The 23,343-nt window shown below is 37.9% G+C and overlaps 1 protein-coding gene and 1 long non-coding RNA gene across 2 annotated transcripts in view; both read left to right on the forward strand.

Annotated features, from left to right (window-relative positions):
• LOC131226712 (uncharacterized) overlaps positions 1-23,000 on the forward strand; it is a 30,440-nt gene extending 7,440 nt beyond the window's left edge. Inside the window, exons 2-3 of the mRNA XM_058222348.1 lie at positions 20,356-20,620; positions 22,584-23,000. Of these exons, the coding sequence (XP_058078331.1) occupies positions 20,356-20,620; positions 22,584-22,815 (497 nt within the window). The 3' untranslated portion in view covers positions 22,816-23,000. The remainder of the gene's footprint in view (positions 1-20,355; positions 20,621-22,583) is intronic.
• LOC131226713 (uncharacterized) lies at positions 13,817-16,639 on the forward strand. The gene is made up of 2 exons (XR_009161992.1): positions 13,817-14,105; positions 15,992-16,639. It is a non-coding gene; the product is annotated as an uncharacterized LOC131226713 (long non-coding RNA).
• Positions 23,001-23,343: the final 343 nt, after the last annotated feature.

The following is a 23,343-nucleotide window of genomic DNA, read 5'->3' on the forward strand; positions in this document are numbered from 1 at the left end:
GGACTTAAGGAGAAGTGAGGAATGCAATTCAAAAGGTATACAACATTGGGACCTAATGATTTTTCCTTGCTGATTCTCAATGCTTTTGGAACATCATTAAGGATGGCCTAATAGAGTTTATGAAAGAATTCTACCAAAGGGCAAGACTAAATATGAACTTAAATCCTCCTATATTATGCTTATTCAGAAGTGAAATGGGCAGTGGAAATCAAGGAGTGCAAGCTAGTCCATTTGGCTGGGAGTTCGTACAAACTTCTTGTAGAGATCCCTCCTTTTGATGTTAAGAGAATTTTCAAGTCTTATCATATCTTAGTTTCAATGGGCATTTATTAAGGATTGTTAGGAGATAGGCCCTTGTGATGTGCAAATGTACCAACAGTTGAAGGGTTGGGACTATGGGGATTTTGTATAAAATAACATGATGGAAGTGTACAACCACGTTTACTGAGAAGTTCTCTTATACTCCATAGGAAGATGGGTAAGAAAAGACTTGGCGTCCTTTTTGTCTAAATGAAGTTATGGCCCTGATAGAGTGGAATGGTAGAAAAGGATTCATGTGGCCGACCCCAATTAGTTGGGATAAAGCTTAGATGATAACGATGATGATGGATTACTTGGGTAGAGGAATGCGTCTCCATGCATCTCTCTATTCCGGTTATCCTTTGTTGTTGGTGCTTTTTCGTCTTTCTTTTTCTTTTTGAGTTTTTTTCCAACCGTAAATCCCACGTTTTGCCCTCTTTTTTGTACAACCCAAACTTCACATTCCCAAACTAATACACTGTTTTTTTCTTGGACGAGAAAGCCCTTGCAATACAAACCCATTTTCTAAAATCTTATATCTCCTTCATACGACAATACCCTAGCACCAAAAACTCATTTTCTGATTTCTTCTCTCCTCTTCGTGAGAGAACACCCTAACACCAATTTCCTGAATTCTTCTCTCCTCTTGGTACGAGAATACCCTACCACGAAAAACCTATTTCTTGAAATTTTCTCATTTCTTTTTATTTCTTCTTTTGGAGAAGAATACACTTGCTACCACATATTTCATTTTCTTCATTTTCCCTCAAACGAGAATACACTTGCTACCACAAATTGTTACTTCATTTTCTTCATTTTTTCAACTCAAGAAAGGACGAAAATGGTGCCTCCATTGAAGAAGCAAGAATTACAAGCATAAGAGGAATCGAGAAATTTTGTGAAATGTTGTATTTTGTTTTGAATGATATCTTGTATAAAATTCATGGTGAACGAAGACTTGTTTATGAATTGTTAATTAATTTAATTGTGAATAGTGATTTCATCGTGAATGATGATTTGTTTGTGAATTGGTATGATTTATCCGAGTTCCTCGGTTAATTTCACTATGTTCTCGTTCACTTTCACGCTGTTCTCAGTCAATTTCACGATTTCCTTATTCAGTATCACGCAGTTCTCAATCAATTTCATGATTTTCTCATTCAATTTCCTCAATTCTCGATCATTTTCACTCAATTTTCAGTCAATTTTACTCAATTCTCGATCAATTTCACTCAATTCTCAGTTAATTTCACTCAACTCTCGGTCATTTTCACTCATTTCTCGGTCAATTTCACTCACTTCTCTGTCAATTTCCCGATGTCCTTATTCAATATCACGCAGTTCTCGGTCAATTTCATGATGTTCTTAGTCAATTTCACTTATTCCTCGGTCAATTTCACTCAATTCTCGGTCAATTTCACTCAACTCTCGGCCATTTTCACTCATTTCTCGGTCAATTTGGTGAAGTTCTCGGTCAATTTCACGTGTCCCTAGTCAATATTAGGCAGTTTTCGGTCAATTTCACTCAAATCTCGGCCATTTTCACTCATTTCTTGGTCAATTTCCGCAAGTTCGCGGTCAATTTCATGGAGTTCTCAGTCAATTTCACGCTTTTTTCGGTCAATTTCATGCAGTCCTCGGTCAATTTGACTCAATTCTCGGTCAATTTCACTCAGTTCTCTCCTCTTGGTACAAGAATACCTTACCACCAAAAACTTATTTCATGAAATCTTCTCGTTTCTTTCTATTTCTTCTTTTGGACGAGATTACACTTGCTACCACATACTTCATTTTCCCTCGGACGAGAATACACTTGCTACCACAAACTATTACTTCATTTTCTTCATTTCCCCAACTCAAGAAAGGATGAAAATGGTGCCTCCATCGAAGAAGCAAAGAATTACAGGTATATTTAAAAGTGTTAATTTTGTGGACCCCACCGTATTATATATGATATATCCGCACCGTTCATCTATTTTATTTAAACATTTTAGGGCATCAGCTGAAAAATGAGGCAAATTCAATGCTCAAATGGCCAACATGAAAGGAAACAGTGGCTTTAATTCCTCAATCGTTGAAAGTTTCCTTCACTAGGCCCACATTGAGGGTTTTTTTTAATCATATAACCCATTCATGGGGTCACACAGACATGGATAAGGGGAAAACACAAATATCAACTTGATCGAAAACTTTTAAAGGCCCTAAGAATTTTTTAATGGCAGGCGTTCAATTCCACTGTTTCCTTTTGTGTGGTCCACTTGAGCTTTGGATCTAACTCTATTCCGTTGGTGGTGTTGCCGTCGTCTGGAGTGGTCCGACGGCCTCCCTCCGAGCATTGAATTTGCCTCATTTTTTGGCTAGGGCCTATCATGATGTATGTGACTTATCCACACCGCTCATTTGTTATGTCACCTGAATTTAGGGTATGAGCAAACAAATGAGGCAGATCCTAAGCTCATGTGGACCAAACACAAGGAAACAACGGAATCAAACGCCTTCCATCAAAAAATTCTTAAGGCCCTTAAAAGTTTTCGATCAAGCCAATATTTGTGTTTTCCCCTTATCCATGTCTGTGTGACCCTATGAACGGGTTATATGATTAAAAAAACCTCAATGCGGGCCTAGAGAAGGAAACAACTTTCAACGATTAAGGAATTAAAGCCATTGTTTCCTTTCATGAAGACCATTTGAGCATTTAATTTGCCTCATTTTTTGGCCGATGCCCTAAAATGTTTAAATAAAATAGATGAATGGTGTGGATATATCATATATAATACGACGGGGTCCACGGAATGAAGTCAACACTTTCAAATATACTTCTGTAATTCGTTGCTTCTTCGATGGAGGCACCGTTTTCGTCCTTTCTTGAATTGGGAAAATAAAGTAACAATTTGTGGTAGCAAGTGTATTCTCGTCCGAGGGAAAACAAAGTATGTAGTAGCGAGTGTATTCTCGTCCAAAAGAATAAATGAGAAGATTTTAGGAAATATGTTTTTGGCGGTAGGGTATTCTCAGACCAAGAGGAGAGAACTGAGTGAAATTGACCAAGAACTGCCTAATATTGACAAAGGACATCGTGAAATTGACCAAGAAATGAGCGAAAATGGCCAAGAGTTGAGTGAAATTGACCGAGAAATGAGTGAAATTGATCAAGAACTGAATGAAATTGATCGAGGAATGAGTGAAAATGGCTGAGAATTGAGTGAAATTGACCGAGAACATAATGAAATTGATAGAGAACTGCGTGATATTGAATAAGGACATTGTGAAATTGATCGAGAACTTCACCAAATTGACCGAGAAATGAGTGAAATTGATCGAGAACTGAATGAAATTGACCGAGGAATGAGTGAAAATGGCTGAGAATTGAGTGAAATTGATTGAGAACCGCGTGATATTGAATAAGGACATCGTGAAATTGACCAAGAACTGCATGAAATTGACCGAGAGTTGAGTGAAATTGATCGAGAACTAAATGAAATTGATCGAGAACTAAATGAAATTGACTGAGAACATCATGAAATTGATCGAGAACTGCTGATATTGAATAAGGACATCGTGAAATTGACTGAGAAATGAGTGAAATTGACCGAGAAATGAATGAAAATGGCCGAGAATTGAGTAAAATTGAACGAGAATATCATGAAATTGACCGAGAACTGAGTGATATTAAATAAGGACATCGTGAAATTGACCGAGAGCTGAGTGAAATTGACCGAGAAATGAGTGAAATTGAACAAGAACATAATGAAATTGACTGAGAACTGCGTGATATTGAATAAGGAAATCGTGAAATTGATTAAGAACAGTGTGAAAGTGAATGAGAACATAGTGAAATTGATCGAGGAACTCAGATAAATCATACCAATTCACAAACAAATCATCATTCATAATGAAATCACTATTCACAATTAAATTAATTAACAATTCACAAATAAGTATTCATTCACCATGAATTTTATGCAAGACATCAATCACAACAAAATACAACATTTCACAAAATTTTCCTATTCCTCTAATGCCTGTAATTCGTTGCTTTTTCAATAGAGGCATCATTTTTGTCCTTTCTTGAGTTGGGAAAATGAAGTAATAGTTTGTGATAGCAAGTGTATTCTCGTCCGACGGAAAATGAAGTATGTGGTAGCAAGTGTATTCTCGTCCAAAAGAAATAGAAAAAAATGAGAAGATTTCGGGAAATAGGTTTTTGGTGGTAGGGTATTCTCGTACCAGGAAAGAATTCAGGAAATTGGTGTTAGGGCGTAATCTCACGAAGAGGAGAGAAGAAATCAGAAAATGGGTTTTTGGTACTAGTGTATTGTCGTATGAAGGAGAAAGAAGATTTCAGAAAATGGGTTTGTATTGCAGGGGCTTTCTCGTCCGAGAAAAAAACAGTGTATTAGTTTGGGAAAGTAAAGTTTGGGTTGCACAGAAAAGTCGTTAGGTAATAAGTGGGATATACAATCTGAAAAAACTTTCTTTTTCCCCGGTTGTAGCGGAAAATCGTAGGTGCTGTTTGGTAAACTGAAAAATAAAGTCTGAAAATTAATTTTAGTGCTGAAAACAAGTGCTGAATTTTAGTACTTATAAGTACTGAAAAATCTGATTGGTAATTGTCTAAAAAAAAAGTCCTGACATCTAAAATTAAGTGCTTTTTTCACAAAAATCTGTTTGGGAAACACAAACCATAAATGTCTGAAAATTGGCAATCTGTCATATTTTGCCCATGTTGTGTCAATTTCTATGTTATGTAATGTATGAGACAAAACGTTTACGTGCCATGCTACCAAATTTAGTGGCTTTAATTCCTCAATCGTTGAAAGTTTCCTTCACTAGGCCCACATTGAGGGTTTTTTTTTTTTTTTTTATAATCATATAACCCATTCATAGGGTCACACACAAGGTGTCTCGTATCGGTATCGGTTAGCGTAACGGTGCCCTCCGAAACCGATACGGATAAGGGGGCGTAACGGCGCAAATTTTTTTTTTGCCAAAAAAATATGAAAAAATATGGATTAAATCCGGAATATTCTAAGCATTTCAAATATGCATTCATTTATAAATTGGAACATGTTTATGGTGGTGTAACGGTCCACTCTTTGGTGAGAAGTTGTATCGGACTGTCTGATGAATTTATGAACCAGATAACCTGAATTTGACTACAAAATTCATATATTTAATTTTCTAAATATCTAATTTATATACTTAACAATTTGATATGATTTCAACCAATAGTTCTTTTAAAAAATGAAATTAAATTCAGGTAGATCGCGTTGCCAATTTGGGGCTGACTTGATGGACCAATCCATGCCCCAAATCAGCCTCAAATTCATGCAATTTATTGGCATTATCCCACTTGTGAATTGGTGGACATTTATTGGCTAGTGAATCATGAAAAAAAAAAAAACCAAAAGGCCCTATTTTAAAAAATAAGCGTCCAAAAATTAACAATTAAAACTATTCAAACAATTTGATTTTGGCATTTTGAGTTAGCAATTACAGTCCATAATTTAAGTGGTAAATTTTAAGTTAATACATGTCTCGTGTACAATTTTTTAAGGGCCCGAATTAGGTAGGACTCAGATTGTGAAGTGTAGCACACGAGTATCAAAGTTTTTTGGACCCCACTCGTGATGAATGTGTTATATCCACACCATCCATCCATTTTGCCAAATAATTTTAGGGCATGAGCCCAAAAATGAGGCAGATCCAAAGCTCAAGTGGACCGCACCATAAGAAACAATAATAATTAAACGACTGTCATTAAAAATTTATCGGGGCTCCAAAAGTTTTAAATCAAGCTGACATGTGTGTTTTCCCTTCATCCACGTTAGTGTGACCCTTTTAACAGGTTAGATGGAAAATAAACATTACAGTGGACCCTAAGAAATTTTTAATGGTGAGCATTCTATTACCACTATTTCCTATGCTATGGTCCACTTGAGATTTGAATCTTACTAATTTTTTGAATCATAATCTAAAATGATGTGTCAAATTGGATGGACGGCATGGATAAAATACATACAGCATGGTGGGGCCCATGTGGCACGCATACAATTTTATTAAATTGTGCAACGTGCTGCGTAATGCGTACCAGTCCATTCATTTGACGCAAGCAAGCCCTGTGGGGTCTGATCATGAGGTATATGTTATATCTAAACCGTCCATTCATTTGACGAGCTCGTCTTAAGGCTTGACACGAAAAATAATACAGATCTAATTATCAAGTGGACCACACTGCAAAAAGCAGTGGGGGATTGAACGTCTACCATTGAAACCCTTTTTGGGATCACAGAACTTTTGGATCAATATGAAATTTGTTTTTCCTCTTCATTCAGGTCCTTTTGACCTTTTGAACAGATTGGATGGAAAATAAACGTTATGGTGGGCCTATGAATTTTTTAACTGTGAAAATCATCATCTTGCTGCTATTTTTGGTGTGGTCCAGACGATCTTTGGATGCGATTCATTTTTTGGCTAATGCTCTAAAATGATATTTAAAAATAGATGAACGGTGTAGATATAATAAATACATCACTGTGGAGCCCATATAACTTTGATCTCCTTTGAACCGTTCGTACAACTCGGAGCTCGAGGAGCGTCAACGCTCGTCTCAGCGTGACACGTACCTAACGCAGCTAAGCTGGTGTGGTACACCTGGAAAAAGAAAAAGAAAAAAGGAGAGGGAAACCGAAAAGAAAAAAGAGGGAAAGAAGAGAGAAGAAAAAAGAGGGAAAGAGGGAAAGAACAGAGAGAGAGAGAGAGAGAGAGAGAGAGAGAGAGAGAAGAAGAAGAAGAAGAAGAAGAAGAAGAAGTAAAAAAAGAACCGCAGCCGCAACCGCAGCCACAGCTGTCCGAGAAGAGGAAGAAGAAGAAGAAGAAGAAGAAGAAGAAAGAGAAGAAGAAAAGAAACGAAAAAGGTAAGTTTTTTTCTTCTTTTTTTTTCAAGGCCCGTAACGGCCATTATGGCCCGTAACGGCCTCGTAACGGCCGTTACGGTCACAGAATTCCATAACGGCTGTTTCGACTCCGTATTGCGTAACGGTGTCAGCCGTTACCGTTACGTATCGGCCGATACGGCCGTATCGTAACGGATACGGGACACCTTAGTCACACAGACATGGATAAGGGGAAAGCATAAAATATCAACTTGATCGAAAACTTTTAAGGGCCCTAAGAATTTTTTAATGGCAGGCGTTCGATTCTGCTGTTTCCTTTTGTGTGGTCCACTTGAGCTTTGGATCTAACTCTATTCCATTGGTGGCGCTGCTGTGGTCTGGAGTGGTCCGACGGCCTCCCTCCGAGCATTGAATTTGCCTCATTTTTCGGCTGGGGCTCATCATGATGTATGTGACTTATCCACACCGCTCATTTGTTATGTCAGCTGAATTTAGGATATGAGCAAACAAATGAGGCAAATCCAAAGCTCAAGTGGACCACACACAAGGAAACAACGGAATCAAACGCCTACCATTAAAAAATTCTTAGGGCCCTTAAAAGTTTTCGATCAAGCCAATATTTGTGTTTTCCCCTTATCCATGTCTGTGTGACCCTATGAACGGGTTATATGATTAAAAAAACCTCAACGCGGGCCTAGAGAAGGAAACAACTTTCAACGATTGAGGAATTAAAGCCATTGTTTCCTTTCATGTAGGCCATTTGAACATTTAATTTGCCTCATTTCTCGGCCAATGCCCGAAAATGTTTAAATAAAATAGATGGACGGTGTGGATGTATCATATATAATACGGCGGGGTCCACAGAATGAAGTCAGCACTTTCAAATATACTTCTGTAATTTGTTGCTTCTTCGATGGAGGCACCGTTTTTGTCCTTTCTTGAATTGGGAAAATAAAATAACAATTTGTGGTAGCAAGTGTATTCTCGTCCGAGGGAAAATGAAGTATGTAGTAGCGAGTGTATTCTCGTCCAAAAGAATAAATGAGAAGATTTCGGGAAATATGTTTTTGGTGGTAGGGTATTCTCGTACCAAGAGGAGAGAACTGAGTGAAATTGACCGAGGACTGCATGAAATTGACCGAGAACTGCCTAATATTGACAAAGGACATCGTGAAATTGACCAAGAAATGAGCGAAAATGGCCGAGAGTTGAGTGAAATTGACCGAGAATTGAGTGAAATTGATCGAGAATTGAATGAAATTGACCGAGGAATGAGTGAAAATGGCTGAAAATTGAGTGAAATTGACAGAGAACTGCGTGATATTGAATAAGGACATTGTGAAATTGACCGAGAACTTCACCAAATTGACCGAGAAATGAGTGAAAATAGCCAAGAGTTTAATGAAATTGACCGAGAATTGAGTGAAATTGATCGAGCACTGAATGAAATTGACCGAGGAATGAGTGAAAATGGCTGAGAATTGAGTAAAATTGATCGAGAACCGCATGATATTGAATAAGGACATCGTGAAATTGACCAAGAACTACATGAAATTGACCGAGAAATGAGTGAAATTGACCGAGAACTGAGTGATATTGAATAAGGACATCATGAAATTGACTGAGAACCGAGTGAAAATGGTCAAGAATTGACTGAAATTGAATGAGAACATAATGAAATTGACCGAGAACTGCGTGATATTGAATAAGGAAATTGTGAAATTGATTGAGAATAGCAAGAAAGTGAATGAGAACATAGTGAAATTGATCGAGGAACTCGGATAAATCATACCAATTCACAAACAAATCACCATTCACATTGAAATCACTATTCACAATTAAATTAATCAACAATTCACTAGTATTCATTCACCATGAATTTTATGCAAGACATCATTCACAACAAAATACAACATTTCACAAAATTTTCCAATTCCTCTCATGCCTATAATTCGTTGCTTCTTCAATAGAGGCATCATTTTCGTCCTTTCTTGAGTTGGGAAAATGAAGAAAATGAAGTAGCAGTTTGTGGTAGCAAGTGTATTCTCGTCTGACGGAAAATGAAGAAAATGAAGTATGTGGTAGCAAGTGTATTCTCGTCCAAAAGAAATAGAAAAAAATGAGAAGATTTTGGGAAAATAGGTTTTTGGTGGTAGGGTATTCTCGTACCAAGAAAGAATTCAAGAAATTGGTGTTAGGGCGTAATCTCACAAAGAGGAGAGAAGAAATCAGAAAATGGGTTTTTGGTACTAATGTATTGTCGTATGAAGGAGAAAGAAGATTTCAGAAAATGGGTTTGTATTGCAGGGGCTTTCTTGTCCGAGAAAAAAACAATGTATTAGTTTGGGGAAGTAAAGCTTGGGTTGCGCAGAAAAGTCGGTGGGTAATAAGTGGGATATACAATGTGAAAAAACTCTTTCTTTTTCCCCGGTTGTAGTGGAAAAACGTAGGTGCTGTTTGGTAAACTGAAAAATAAAGTCTGAAAATTAATTTAAGTGCTGAAAACAAGTGCTGAATTTTAGTACTAAATAAGTACTGAAAAATCTGGTTGGTAATTTGTCTAAAAAAAAGTCCTGACATCTAAAATTAAGTGCTTTTTTCACAAAAATCTGTTTGGGAAACACAAACCATAAATGTCTGAAAATTGGCAATCTGTCATATTTTGCCCATGTTGTGTCAATTTCTATGTTATGTAATGTATGAGACAAAACATTTACGTGCCATGCTACCAAATTTGGCACACCTATGCCCAATTCACATACATTTCACAAACACAATCCTTCTATTGATGGACCATGTACCATATTATTTTTGATAGAATAATCATAACCTTTCGATTGTTATACTTGAATTGGATAGCTAATAAGAGAAACACAACAACATCTCATATTTAACTGATAATGCTGATATGAAGGTTAGGATCATCGAATATTTATTTATTTATTATTATTATTTCATGGTCCATCCACAATGGGCCCTATGTTGACGATATTATTAATCATGAAACCAATGGGCACACACATACAAACAAATCCAAAATATGACCCATACTCAGATGGAGTATCATATAACTCCACTTGTCGAGATATGACCCATACTCAAGTGGAGCATCATATTTGTTAAGATTTAATTCTGCAAGTAATGCTAAATTAGTCCAAGCCAAAACACATATATGAAAAACCGTCTAAAAATGAGGCGGTCTGCCTTGCTATATTTGTGAAATCAACGCTGTCGCACTATCTTGCCAGCTCAATATAGTGCATGAGCCCAAAAAATGAGGTAGATCCAAATCTCATGTGAACCACACCACAAGAACAGTGGTAATTGAATGCCCACCACTAAAAACATGTAGGAGCCACAAAATGTTTTGGATCAAGCTGATGTTTGTGTTTTCTCTTCATCCATGTCCTTGTGACCTACTCAACAGTTTGATGGAAAATGATCATTACAGTGGGCCCTTGGAAGTTTTTAATGGTGGATGTTCAGTCACCACTTTTCCAGTGTTGTGGTCCACCTGAGATTTGGATCAGCCTTTTTTGTTTTGTCTCATGCCCTTGAATAAGCTGGCAAAATGGATGGACAATGTGGGTAAAATACATACATAATGGTGTTGGTGATTGCGTGTATCCGCAGGGAGTAGTCTCACTTCAAAAAAAGAGGTGGGGACGCCCTCTGTCTTCAAAAAAGAAAATAAAAAAATACATACATAATGGTGGGGCCCACAGAGCACCATGATAGACATAACCTACGTGTGTATGCCATCCCCAAGATACAATACATGTGTATGGAATCCTTAGGATGCAATCCGCCTCAGGATTGCATATGAGTCCTAGGCCATCTTAGAAAAATGAGATGGCCTACCTTAATGTCTATGTTAAATCCACGATGTTCCACCATTTTGCTAGTTATTTTAGGGCATGAGCCCAAAAATGAGGCAGATCCAAATCTCGGTGGACCACACCATAGGAAAATGTGGTAATTGAATGCCCACCATTAAAAACTTATTGGGGGCCACAAAAGTTTTGAATGAAGCTGATATTTGTGTTTCCCTTTTGTCCAGTGCTATGTGACCTAATCAAAAAGTTGGATGGAAAATAAACATTATAGTGAGCCGTAGAAAGTTTTTAATAATAGGTGTTCAATCACCATTGTTTTCCTGTGGTTTGGTCCACCTGAGATTTGGATCTAGTTCATTTTTTGGACCATGCCCTAGAATGATCTGGAAAAATTGATGCACAACTTGAACACATAGATCGAGGTGGGCCCCACAGTCAGGGCAACACCCACTACTATGTTAGCCGGTAACACCTAAGCTCCCTAGTGTAGAACTAACACCTAGGTCAATCTGTGTTAGATGTGGGAAAGTTTTGTGGGCCCCACCATGATGTATGTGTTAGATCCACACCATCCATCCATTTTGTTAAATCATTTTAGGGTATGAGCGGAAAAATGAGGTAGATCTAAGGCTCTAGTGGGCCACACCACAAAAAAAAAAACCACCAAGAATTTTTTAATAGTGGGTGTTCAATCACCACTATTTCCTATGGTATGGTCCATCTGAGATTTGGATCTACATCATTTTTGGGATTATGCCCCGGAATGATATGGAAAAACTGATGGACGGCTTGGATATGCAACACATACTCGACGTGGGCCCCATGGTCAGGAAAACACCCACTAACATGTTACTTGTAACGGCTCATCTTTCATGTTACTCGGACTAATGCCATTCCACCATGATGCATGTTACCCACCACCCACCGTGTTGACATGGCAAAGTTCTATGGGCCCAACCATGATGTATATGTTGTATCCACACTGTCCATCCATTTTTTCAGGTCATTTTGGGGCATGAAACTAAAAATGAGGCAGATGCAAGGCTCAAGTGGACCACACCACAGAAAACAACGGGGGTTGAATGACTACCATTGAAAACTTCTTTGGGGGCAGCAAAAGTTTTGCATCAAACTGATACTTGGGTTTTCCCTTCATCCAGGTCTGTTTGACCTTATGAACAGATTTTATGGCAAATAAACATCACAGTGGACCCTAGGAAGCTTTTAGCGGTGGGTGACATTATGCCAACAGGTTTCTATGGGGTGACCATGTGATCCACTTGAGCTTTGGGTCCGCCTCATTTTTTTGGCTCATGGATGGGATGGTGTGGATATAACCCATGCATCATGATGGGTGCCAAAGAACTTTGCCACGTCAACACGGTTTATATCCTACCCGGTTTGCTATTTGAAAGCTTAAAGTTAGAAAAAGGGTAGAGTTGTCATTTAGAAAAATAATTCAACTCAAAACCACTTACTGCATTCTGCGTTAAGTGCAAAGTCAAATGAGGGAAATTTATAAAAATAAAAATAAAAATAAAAAAAATCCTATTTTTTAGTGAAAATCTGAATTAATTGCTTAAAATTTTCGATTTACCAAATGCTGAATTGAGGAAAATAACTGAAAATATACAATTTCAGCGATAAGTGGTGAAAATAAGTTTTACCAAACAGGCCCTTAGTATCCTTATGGCAAAGGTTCTAGGTCATATATATCGGGGTTTTTCGTGGGCAACAAAGGTATAGTAGTATCACACCTCTAATTCACCAATGATGCTCTCATTCTATGAGAAGTGTCTTTGGAACAAGTATATATATATTTTTTTTTTTTTTAAAAAGTCTCCAAGGCATCTTAAGGTGCTTGGAAGCAATTTCAGAGTAAATCTTGGCAGAAGTGCCATGGCAGGGGTTGTATTGAGGGGAAAGTTGTCAAAGGATTAGTAGAATGGATGGGGTGTAAAGCAAGGAAACTTCTATTTACTTATCTCATGGTTCAAATGGGTGGTAATATAGAATTAACGGTTCTTGGGACCCAGTCATTGAGAAACAAACTAGGCTGACAAGGTGGAAAGAAAGCACATTTCCTTGGGCCACAAGATCAGTCTTATTAAATCCACATTATCAAATCCTTGGCTGCAAGCAATGTTGTCAAAATTGTTATCGTGTTGCAAATTGTAATAGGGGTTGAATCGTATCAAATCGCAAATTGTAAGATTTTTTCTTTTTTACAAAACAATATATGTAAAAGTCATGAAATGATACAAGTAAATCATAAAAGATTAAAAATGCATCAATCATCCATTTACCATCAACATGTACCAAAAATGTAATACATGTTATGATATTATCAATTGAGAAAATGCATATTGTATACAAATCATGATAGTAAAGGATTCTTGTCTTTTTACTCTGTTTTCTTTTATTTTCTTTTGAAAAATTTACCATAAAAAACATACAGGAGTCCTTAAAATTTTTGTTTTGTACCTTTCTTGAGTGTAGAATCATGTTAGAAAAAATGGCATTCGATTCCTTTGTGAATCAAAGGATATCTTGATTTCTTTGTTTTGGGTTTTGAAAAATCAAAATCCCAAAATCTCATCTTTTCCTCTCTCTCTCTCTCTCTCTCTCTCTCTCTCTCAAAAGAAGAAATAAGACATTTTTAATAGGGAATAGCCTTTTTCATATTTTATGAGCAAAAGGGTACAAAGATAGGGAGGAAATTGAATAAAAATAATAATAAATTGATATTTTGAAGTATTTTTTGGGCCCCTTTATGCGGTCTACAATTATCTTACGATAATCGTACGATTATTTAAGATTTATGATTTGGGTGTACGATTCAAATCATATAACCATACGATACGATGTGAATCGTACAATTTTGATAACATTGGTTGCAGGATCCTTCTAACTAGGTGCCGCTCCTGCATAGAATTCGCACTTCAAGCTCTTGCTCTTGCTCCGCCCTTGCACCCGAATTTGTTGCCGCATCACTTCACGCTTCATGCAACTATAGTCAAATCACCCATTGTGCTTCCATCCACTATTCTCTATGCCAGCTAAGTTAAGGAAGGTAGAGCAAATTCACTATTCCACTATTCTATCAACACATTCTCATTCCATCTTTCACTATCTTCTTAATCCTTAATCTCTCCTTATGAATGCTTGTTCTTCTAATCTTGGACTTCCTTTGAAATTCATTACTAATCCTGTTTCTATCAAACTAACCGCCACCAACTATCCTCTCTAGCCATTTATTTTCTTCCTATTCTCTATAGTCATTCTCCATGGTCCAAGATCCCTCAAACCTCAACCTCCCAAATGCATGAAATAGTTGAACATTGATTAGCTACTTCTCTAGCTGGATAACTTCCACCCTAAATGGGGAGATGCTTTCATATTGGCCTCCCTTCATTTTGTGCCATGTACTTATTTTTGGAAACCACCTTTGTGCAAGAATCCAAGGCATGCACATTAGTGCAAAATGATCCCCTATGCATAGAATCTCCCACCTACGGCTGTCAACAGGCTAGGTTCGGACCAAGCCAAGGTTAATGTGAGCTCAGCCTGCACAGTGAGACTTGAGCCCAAGCCCTGGCTGGGCTCGTGACGAGCCAAAATGGACAGGCTTGAGCCCGGCCCTTTAAGTTAATAACCGGCCTAGCCTGAGCTTAGCCCAAACCTGTTTACGACCTCTAGGATTGGAATAGTCATCTAAGAGAATAATAATTGCTATTAATAATAACCTAGTAGAATGTTAGTTGCAAGTGGAATTGGGATAGTCATCCAAGAAAATATCAGTTGTTATTAATAAGTTGTCTAATATAGATTGGTCATTAAAATTTTAAAAATACATTGAAAAACAAAAAGAAAAAAAAGACTTGAAACTTTTCAATATACCCTTGGGTTGGGCTGGGCTGGACTCGAGCCAGGCAATAAAACATCTCTCTGTCTAATATAGATTGGCCATTAAATATTTTAAAAATACATTGAAAAAGAAAAAGAAATTAAAAAAAAAAAAGGTGAAACTTTTCAATATACCCTTGGTCGAGGCTGGACTCGAGCTGGGCAATACAACACCTCTGTGTGTTTGTGTGTGTGACTCAAATCACCCATTCTTGTTCCGTCTTGCATTATATATTTTTTTAATCCTTCATTTCTTGTCAACTTCTTTTCTTTTCAATCTCTCTTTATAGATACTTCTACTTCTAGACTTCCTTTGAATTACTAATCTTGTTTACATCAAATTGACCACCACCAGCTATCTTCTCTAGCAAATTTAATTTCTTCCTATTCTTCGTGGCCAAGATCTACTTGATTAGGTTAATGGCACCCCTCAACTTTTGTTCTAGATATTTATTTGTTTATAAGAGGGAATTGATATGGCAATAGGAAAATATGTGATGTGGGACCACATAGAGAGAAGATCGAAGAAGGGATAGATCCATTGGAGTTCCACTAAATCTTTTTGAGAACTTTGCAACCTCGGTGAATTCCAGTCATTGGAAGGTTTAAGAAAATCGTTCGGAGTAAAATGTGCATTCAACTTAACCATAAAAGTTTCCACAGATGGTTATTTAAAGAGTCATTAACTTGACCAACAAACTACTAGAAACCACACTACGAACTGACCGCTCTAGAAAGTTCTTAACCCAATAAATAAACAGAAAAAACAAAACAACAAAAACATACTGATCTTAGGCCTGACCTCATGGTGGGTATCCATATTACCTTATGTTAGGCTGGTCAACTGGCCTGAAGGAATAGGGGTGGCAATTATCAAGCCCATAATGTTCTCATGCTCGAATTTTAAGCTGCAAGTGTCAGGCCCATTAAGTCGGGCTGGTTCAAAATTTCTCAGTTGGTCAGCTCGGTGTGGCCCGCAAACATCTAATTTACTGTCCAATATAATCCTCCGGCAAACCAGCCTTATATTTGCTTTTGTTTGTTTTGATTCAGGCAAGTTGGCCACTCATTTAATCTCCCAAGCTTGGGTTGACTTGACTCAGCAAGTAATTGAACACGTGTTGTTCATAAATGTCTATGTTGATCTACCGGAAATGTTTCTTAGCAATGCATGTGCAATCAGGCAAGAAACTAATCTTCCACCTTATGAGTTACATGTGTTATCCGCCATGCCTAGTCGCTATGATTTAATCATCAAGCACATCTTCAATTGCATCACAAGTCGCTTGAGCACTTGCGGAACCTTAACTTCTTGCGCTTCAAAGCAAGGTGTTCCGTATCCGCTACAATACACCTATAAAGGCCGATACATATAGGTGATGGCTATGACTGTTACACGATACGGGGGTGAAACAGGGCCGTTGGTTTTTTGGGACTGACTGTATTGGCCGTTACAGGGCATAACGGCCGTTACCCCTGTAACGGTCGAAAAATGACAACTTTTTTTTTCCTATTTAAATCCATTTTTCTCCTCATTTTTTCACTTTTCTCATTCCAAAAACTCCCCTAGATCATTTTATAAAAGATTTCGACCACTCTTACAATAGTTTTTAAGATTAAAACCGTAGATTGAAGTGATTTAAGCAAATAGAAGCTCCCAGGGCCTTTTTTCCAAAAAAAAAAAAGGAAGTATTTGTGCTTCTTTTTTTTTTAATGATTTCTAGTTCTAATGCGTTATTGTGATGTGTAAACATTAAAGACATATAATCATGTTCACAAATTCACTAGACAGCTCAATACATCACTCTCACCAAAGAGTGGACCGTTACAACTACCATAAACATGTTTTAAAAAAATTATTTTTTATTTTTATTTTTATTTTTTTTAAAGAATACATATTTGGAATATTTACATTTTTCTAGATTTTCTAGATATTTTTTCAGAAATTTTCGAGCAAAAGAAAATCTAATGGTGGTGACCATTATAGCTACCGTATCGGCTGTTACGACTATTTTTTATTTTTTGAAAAAACTGTTACATGACCGTTATGGGGCTGTTATGGACCGTTACAGGGCCTTTACGGACTGTTTTTTCTATAACAGCTATTTCGACTCCATAATGCGTAACGGTTATGACCGTTATCGTTACATGACAGCCGTCATGGCCGTTACGTAACCGATTTTGAATACCTTAAGCACATGTGGTGTATGCTCCCAAAATGGCATATGCGATCACACATGACAACATTGAAGCAAACGCTTTGCAATTGTTTGTTTTGCCAAAGAAAAGTCCTTGAAACTACTTTTCCTTTGTATTTTCAACTGTTTGGATTACAATCCCACAAAGGGAAACCTTTTTTCCCTAAAAAATTGTCATTTAAAACTTCACATTAGAGGCAGACTCTTTTCCCTCCATCTTTTTGGAAAACAACAAAGGTTTTATCTCTCTTGTTGAGGAGAAAGCAAATGCAAACTCTTTGTTGCAGCATCCATTGCTTCCCAAAGAGGTGCAAATGTCTTGTTGATGCAAATAGATTGCATTCTATTCAAACAGGCCCTTAAATTACTCATGCTTGAGAACAATCTTTGCACATCTTTGTGAATCTTGTGAATCTGTTGCTGCAAACCCCCTTGTATCTTCACTCGAATGGGAAGAAACATGCGACATAACTTGATTGAGTGGTGGCTTTGGCTTGATACCATAGGTAGGGGTGTCAATGGGCCGGGTTAGGGCCAGGTGAAGCTATGTCCAAGCCTGGCCCCCATTGTTCCACCTAAGCCCAAAACCAGCCTAGGCCCATGGCAGGCTAAAATAGTCCAGCATGAACCCGGCCCGAAATATTTAGACAGGGCGTAGCCCAATCCCAAGCCTGAGAGAGAGAGAGAGAGAGTGAGAGATGTGGTGGCTGAGGAAGAGGTGGATCTGGTGGATGTCGTCAGTGGTGACAAAGGTCGTGATCTTGGAACGAGAGAATGATCGGGCTTCGTCGTTTCATTTTATCGATGCCAAAGGAGGGATCCGCGAGCCCAATCTGCCATTAATGTTGGTTGGAGACCTTCTCCAACATAATTCGCAATGGTGTTACAGGTCGATCATTGTGTAAGCACATCCGATTCCAGCTGGGAGAGACTATTGCTACCATTTGGAGATTGAAAGGCTACAACATCTCCATCCAAATGATGGGTTTTTTTTTTTAATGGGTTCGAGTTTGTGTTTTGTTTGTCATCCACTGTGGAAGAAGCTGCATCAGATCTACTTTCCTGTTAGATTTTGACGAGAGCTCTGGCTGCTACTGAGTTCCAGAGATGTAGTGTATGGATTGCCATTTTTCACAGTTTACTTGGATATTGGCAACAAGCAGAAGCTCTCATGGGAAAGAGGGTGGGACATAGGCACCATGATTGATTTTAATGGCATCCACGACTTTGGTGGGTTTTCTGAGGGGGATTCCCAATTTGGGGAAGAGATTCAGATGGGTGGCAAGGGAAGGAAGAGGGATTGATGTCTAGTCCTTGTGACAAAACAGAGACTTTGAAGGAAACCAGAGTCAAGAAGGAGAGAGAGAGAGAGAGAGAGAGAGAGAGAGAGAGAGAGAGAGAGAGAGAGTTCAAATTTGAATTTGGTCTTTCAAATGTATCTCAAAAACAAATCTCATTTTTGTGTGCCATGTAGTTGAACAGACTTCCTGAAGAATAATGCAGTGATATGCAAAGCATTAGACCCCACACATGAAAAAAGGGTGTCATTTTTGGAACACAATAAAAAACCATGGAAATGGTTCACAGCCTAGTCAAGTTCTTCGTAACCTTAGGATGAAGTCCATGACAATGTTCTCCCACTTAAGTTATTTTATTCACTTATCTTTTAGGCTTCCTTTTCATGGCATTTATAAGAAGAGGTCCTGTGGTGCATGTTGTTTGCAGTTTTGATTGATGAGACAAGGGAGGGGTAAACATAAAGCTATAAGTTGGACTAAAACAGAGTACATGAAACACAATTTTAGTAACAATAGAAGTGGCAAGGAATTGGTGAAGATTGCTGGCTAAGATGTACTGTATTAGTCAAGGGCTAGAATTAAATCTGGAGTTCTCCATTTTTTTTTTGTACATATCTTGTGCATACTAATACTATATCATTCTTTTTTGCTGAAAATTTTCTGTCGCCTGCTGCTTTTAACTTCTCAAAGTTCTCTTCAAGAATATAAAAGTACTTCACTTTTTTGGATGATTCTCCTTCTCTATTCCTTTTTTTTTTTGTGGGGAGGGAGGTCAATGGAATCCATTTCACATTTACTCCTGTTTCAAGTGTAAATAAATTACTCAGTTGTGTTTAGATGGGAGGAAATGAAATGCATTGAAATCCAAATATTCTGTTTGGATGGGAGTAAATGGGAGGAATTGGATTGCATTGGAAATTTTCAACATATTCACAAGAACATGTGATATGCGTTGATATCCCAAATTAGTGTACATATGTGATATTCGACAAAATGATTGTAATAAGCCCATTGAATATATACTTTAGCAAAAAATGAGGAAATTTCGAGCCTCGGGTGGGCCACAAACATAAGGACCACAAACAAGCAACTTGCCAACACTTTTTAACTGTCTATTTAGATGGATGCCAATGCTTTTTAACCGTCAATTTAGATGTCTGCCAATGCTTTTTAATCGTTTATTTAGATGGCCAACATTTGGACAGTTTGGAACATTCTATTGGTGTGATTTTAGTGATGTAGCCGATAATTAGATTGTTTTGGAGTATTATCGGCATGCCACATGTATGGCGGACACATGCATAGCAACACCTCTGTTTACTCGTGTGACTCTCCAAGGGAGACCAAAAACGCTTTTCACCCCATGTATCTCTCCTCTTCCTCAGGATTTGAAATCAACTCCATTTACTCTCAATTCATTTACTCCCAATTCCATTTACCTCAATTTACTTCCATCAAGGCACCATTACCCCATATACTCCCATCCAAATGACCCCTTACAGAAACTCCAAGTTGGTTAAGAATTTTGTCGAATTAGAGGTTTGATTATACAAACAAGCTCCTGAATTGCACTAGAGTTTGATTGATAATAGAGAACTATTGGCTTTCCACCTTTTGCTTGATAAATGATACTGAGAAGCCCCTGACTTGCAAAGTTGCACTAGAGTTTGATTGATAATAGAGAGCTATTGGGTTTCCACCTTTTGCTTGATAATTGATAGTGAGAAGAAATCAGTTTTCCAACCCCTTTTCTACACATTTTCTGCGGTACAACTAGCTCATAATTTTGGCAAATTTGATCTTTTTTATGATATGGTAATGATAGATGAGATACCCATTCATCTATTTGTTGTTTATTTATCTTTGATTGAGTTTGGGTTCTGAATTACACTTTTCACGGTGTTGTTTTGTGATTTTGCAGCACCGGTGATTAGTGGGGAACGACTGAAGAAGTATATTTTTCACAAGATTGCCAGCGAATTACCGGAAGGGCCTTATTGCATCGTCTACATGCATACTGCTGTTCAAAGGGACGACAACTCTCCTGGACTGACCATCTTGAGGTGGATTTATGAAGAACTCCCCCATGAACACAAGGACAGGCTACGTGTTGTGTACTTCCTTCACCCCGGAATCTGGTCTAGGCTGGTTTTTGCCACTCTTGGTCGCTTCTTCTTAAGTGGAGGGTCAGTTATTTTTAAAGCATGTGTTCATTATAGTAAACGACCCAACGTAGGAAAAACTGTCTATAGAACCTTTTGAACCTTACCACTGCCCAATCAAGATCCGAAGATGAAAAGAGTAAGACTGACATGCTTTGATTTCTAAGGAGCTGTGGGGCTCAAGTTGAACCAGGCTCTTATGCTTGCTTGATTTGATTCGTATGGGACAAGGTTCCCCAATAGTCGGTTATTTTTCAACACAGGATTGTTTCCCATTAGTAAATATAAAGTCTTACAATAGTTAGAAACTCTAGGCAAATTTTTGGTACCACATGTGGCTGGCTTTCAACATTGGGATGCTATTTGCAACTATTGCATTCACATCATCATCATGTAACCCGCATCCCACCTAATTGGGCTTGGCGAATCATGTTCTACCATGCCACTCTATTAAGGACCATATCATGGTGTGTTATAAAGGCCATTACGTAAAGGTAACTGTGGCAACCATTACACGTTATAGGGTCGTAACAGCCATAACAGCCGTTATAGAAAAAATGACCTATAACCGTTGTTAACGGCCCGTTACACCCCTTGTAAGGGTCATAACTGCCCCGTAATGGTATGTTACAGGGCAAATACAGGTTTTTTGAACATTACGGGGCAAATACATGTTTTTCTAATTTTTTTTCTTTCAATAAAAGAAGAGATCGTAACAGCTGTTACAAAGGCCGTAATAGCCGTTACGACCCGTATCGTAAAGGTAACTGTGGTGGCCGTTATGTCCACCATTACCATTACGGAATACCTTGGATCATATCCTTGGTTAAACCATATGTCACCATATATCTTCATTCTACCTCAACCCAAGCCCTTTCGGGCCTTCCCCTTTCCCTTTTAAAGCCTTCAACTTGTATGGACTCACTCCTAACCTATGCAGTTCTTGACCCCCATTGCACATGACCAAACCATTTGAGTCCACTTTCCCTCGTCTCGTTACCTATTGGTGCTACTCCTAAATTCCCTTGAATGTGTTCATTTTTAATATTGTCCTTTTTCATCTTGCCACTCATCCATCTCAACGTTTCTGTATTCCATGTGGTAAGAGGAACCCTATTCTCTTGGACTTCTCTTCTATAGATATTTCTGGAATGGGGCCCTTCTCTCTCTAGACCATGGACCATCTCTTATTATTCTACTCTTATTTGTATTATTATTTTTCTTTCTTTTCTTTTGTGCTGGGTTCCAAGGGCATTTTATGTAATTATGGACATCACTCAATATAAATAAGAAGGGGGCTAGGCATCCAGCCCCAGTTGAGAGGTTTTTTCCTCTCCCGAAGGCTTTTCTCTTTGACATCTTTTCCCATTTTGATCCAAAATGGCGTGGGAACCCTTGCCTCCTCCTCTATCCTATATTAGATGTATGCTTTGACAATGTACCTGGGTACTCTGCAGCTGTGCTCAACATTGAACAATATGACATGTAAACACAGTTACCTTTACGCATCAGCGAGCATATGAATTTGTCCTGTGCTAATTTTGGAAGGACATCCAATGTTCCTAGAAGCATAGAAGTTTCAGGTCTCCTCTATCTGTGCTGTACAAATAACATTAATGTGATGATAGAACCAGTTATTCATCATGGCTCCGTAAACGGACCATAGACCAAAAATTACAATGGCTGGACATTCCTAACCATGTAATAAGGAATACAAAGATTACCAACCAATTTGAATGAATTTTGTATTCCATCCTTTTTAAGTGGTTAGTATTTTCTGGTCTCTGTGATTTTTAGTATATGATCCATTTGCAGTTTATTGCCAATGAAGGATTGGGATTGTCATACACGTGTGCATGGTGAAAAAAGTTGAGGCTGAAAGTTTTGAAGTATTGGATCTCATCCTGCCAAATTCCATTTGTTTATTTATTGATGTTTTTATTGGTTGGATTCAATGTTTTTACAACTTTAGTTGAACTTCTTGCAGCTTATACTGGAAAATCAAATACGTTAGCCGGTTGCAGTATCTTTGGGAAGATATAAAGAAAGGTCAGGTCGAAATTCCCGAGTTTGTACAAAGTCATGATGATGTTCTTGAGCATAGACCGCTTACAGATTATGGCATAGAGCCAGATCCTCTTCATCTTACAGAGGTTCCAGCCATGGGGTACTCGATGGGTAGGTATGAAGAGAGATGGACGACTCAGTCATTCACATGATGGTTGCTATTGCTTATAGATTCTTTTAGTCAGTATTTGTAGAGATAAACCTGACTTATTTATACTTAGCAGTCTTGTTATTGTGAAGTAGTGCTTGTGACCTATATTCCACCATGTATTAGAAGATATGGTAATCATATGAACCGCATCTAATGAAGGGTGATATGCTCTCTAACTTACCTGTATTTATCAGGCAACTGTTCAATTACTTGATGGCTGTCTCTCATACCTTAGCATGCTGATTCTGTAACATCTTTGGGAAATTCTACGGTGCTCTCAGAGCACTGTAAGTTATAGTGCTCCTAGTTGCATTGAGACACTTGGACACTCTGATTGCTTGGGAATGCTACCATGCAAATATCCCACTTATCTGACAATTCTATCTAATCATTAGCCTTTAATTTGTATGGTCCTGATCATTTACAGATAAATAGGTCTGATCAACAATTTCATCAATCTATTTGTGATCCCATTGTAGACTGCTTATGATTCTACAGAGTCACTTTTGTCTTGAAATCCTAACCATCC

Source organism: Magnolia sinica, chromosome 15 (assembly GCF_029962835.1).
Source record: "Magnolia sinica isolate HGM2019 chromosome 15, MsV1, whole genome shotgun sequence".
In the NCBI taxonomy this organism is placed as follows: domain Eukaryota; kingdom Viridiplantae; phylum Streptophyta; class Magnoliopsida; order Magnoliales; family Magnoliaceae; genus Magnolia; species Magnolia sinica.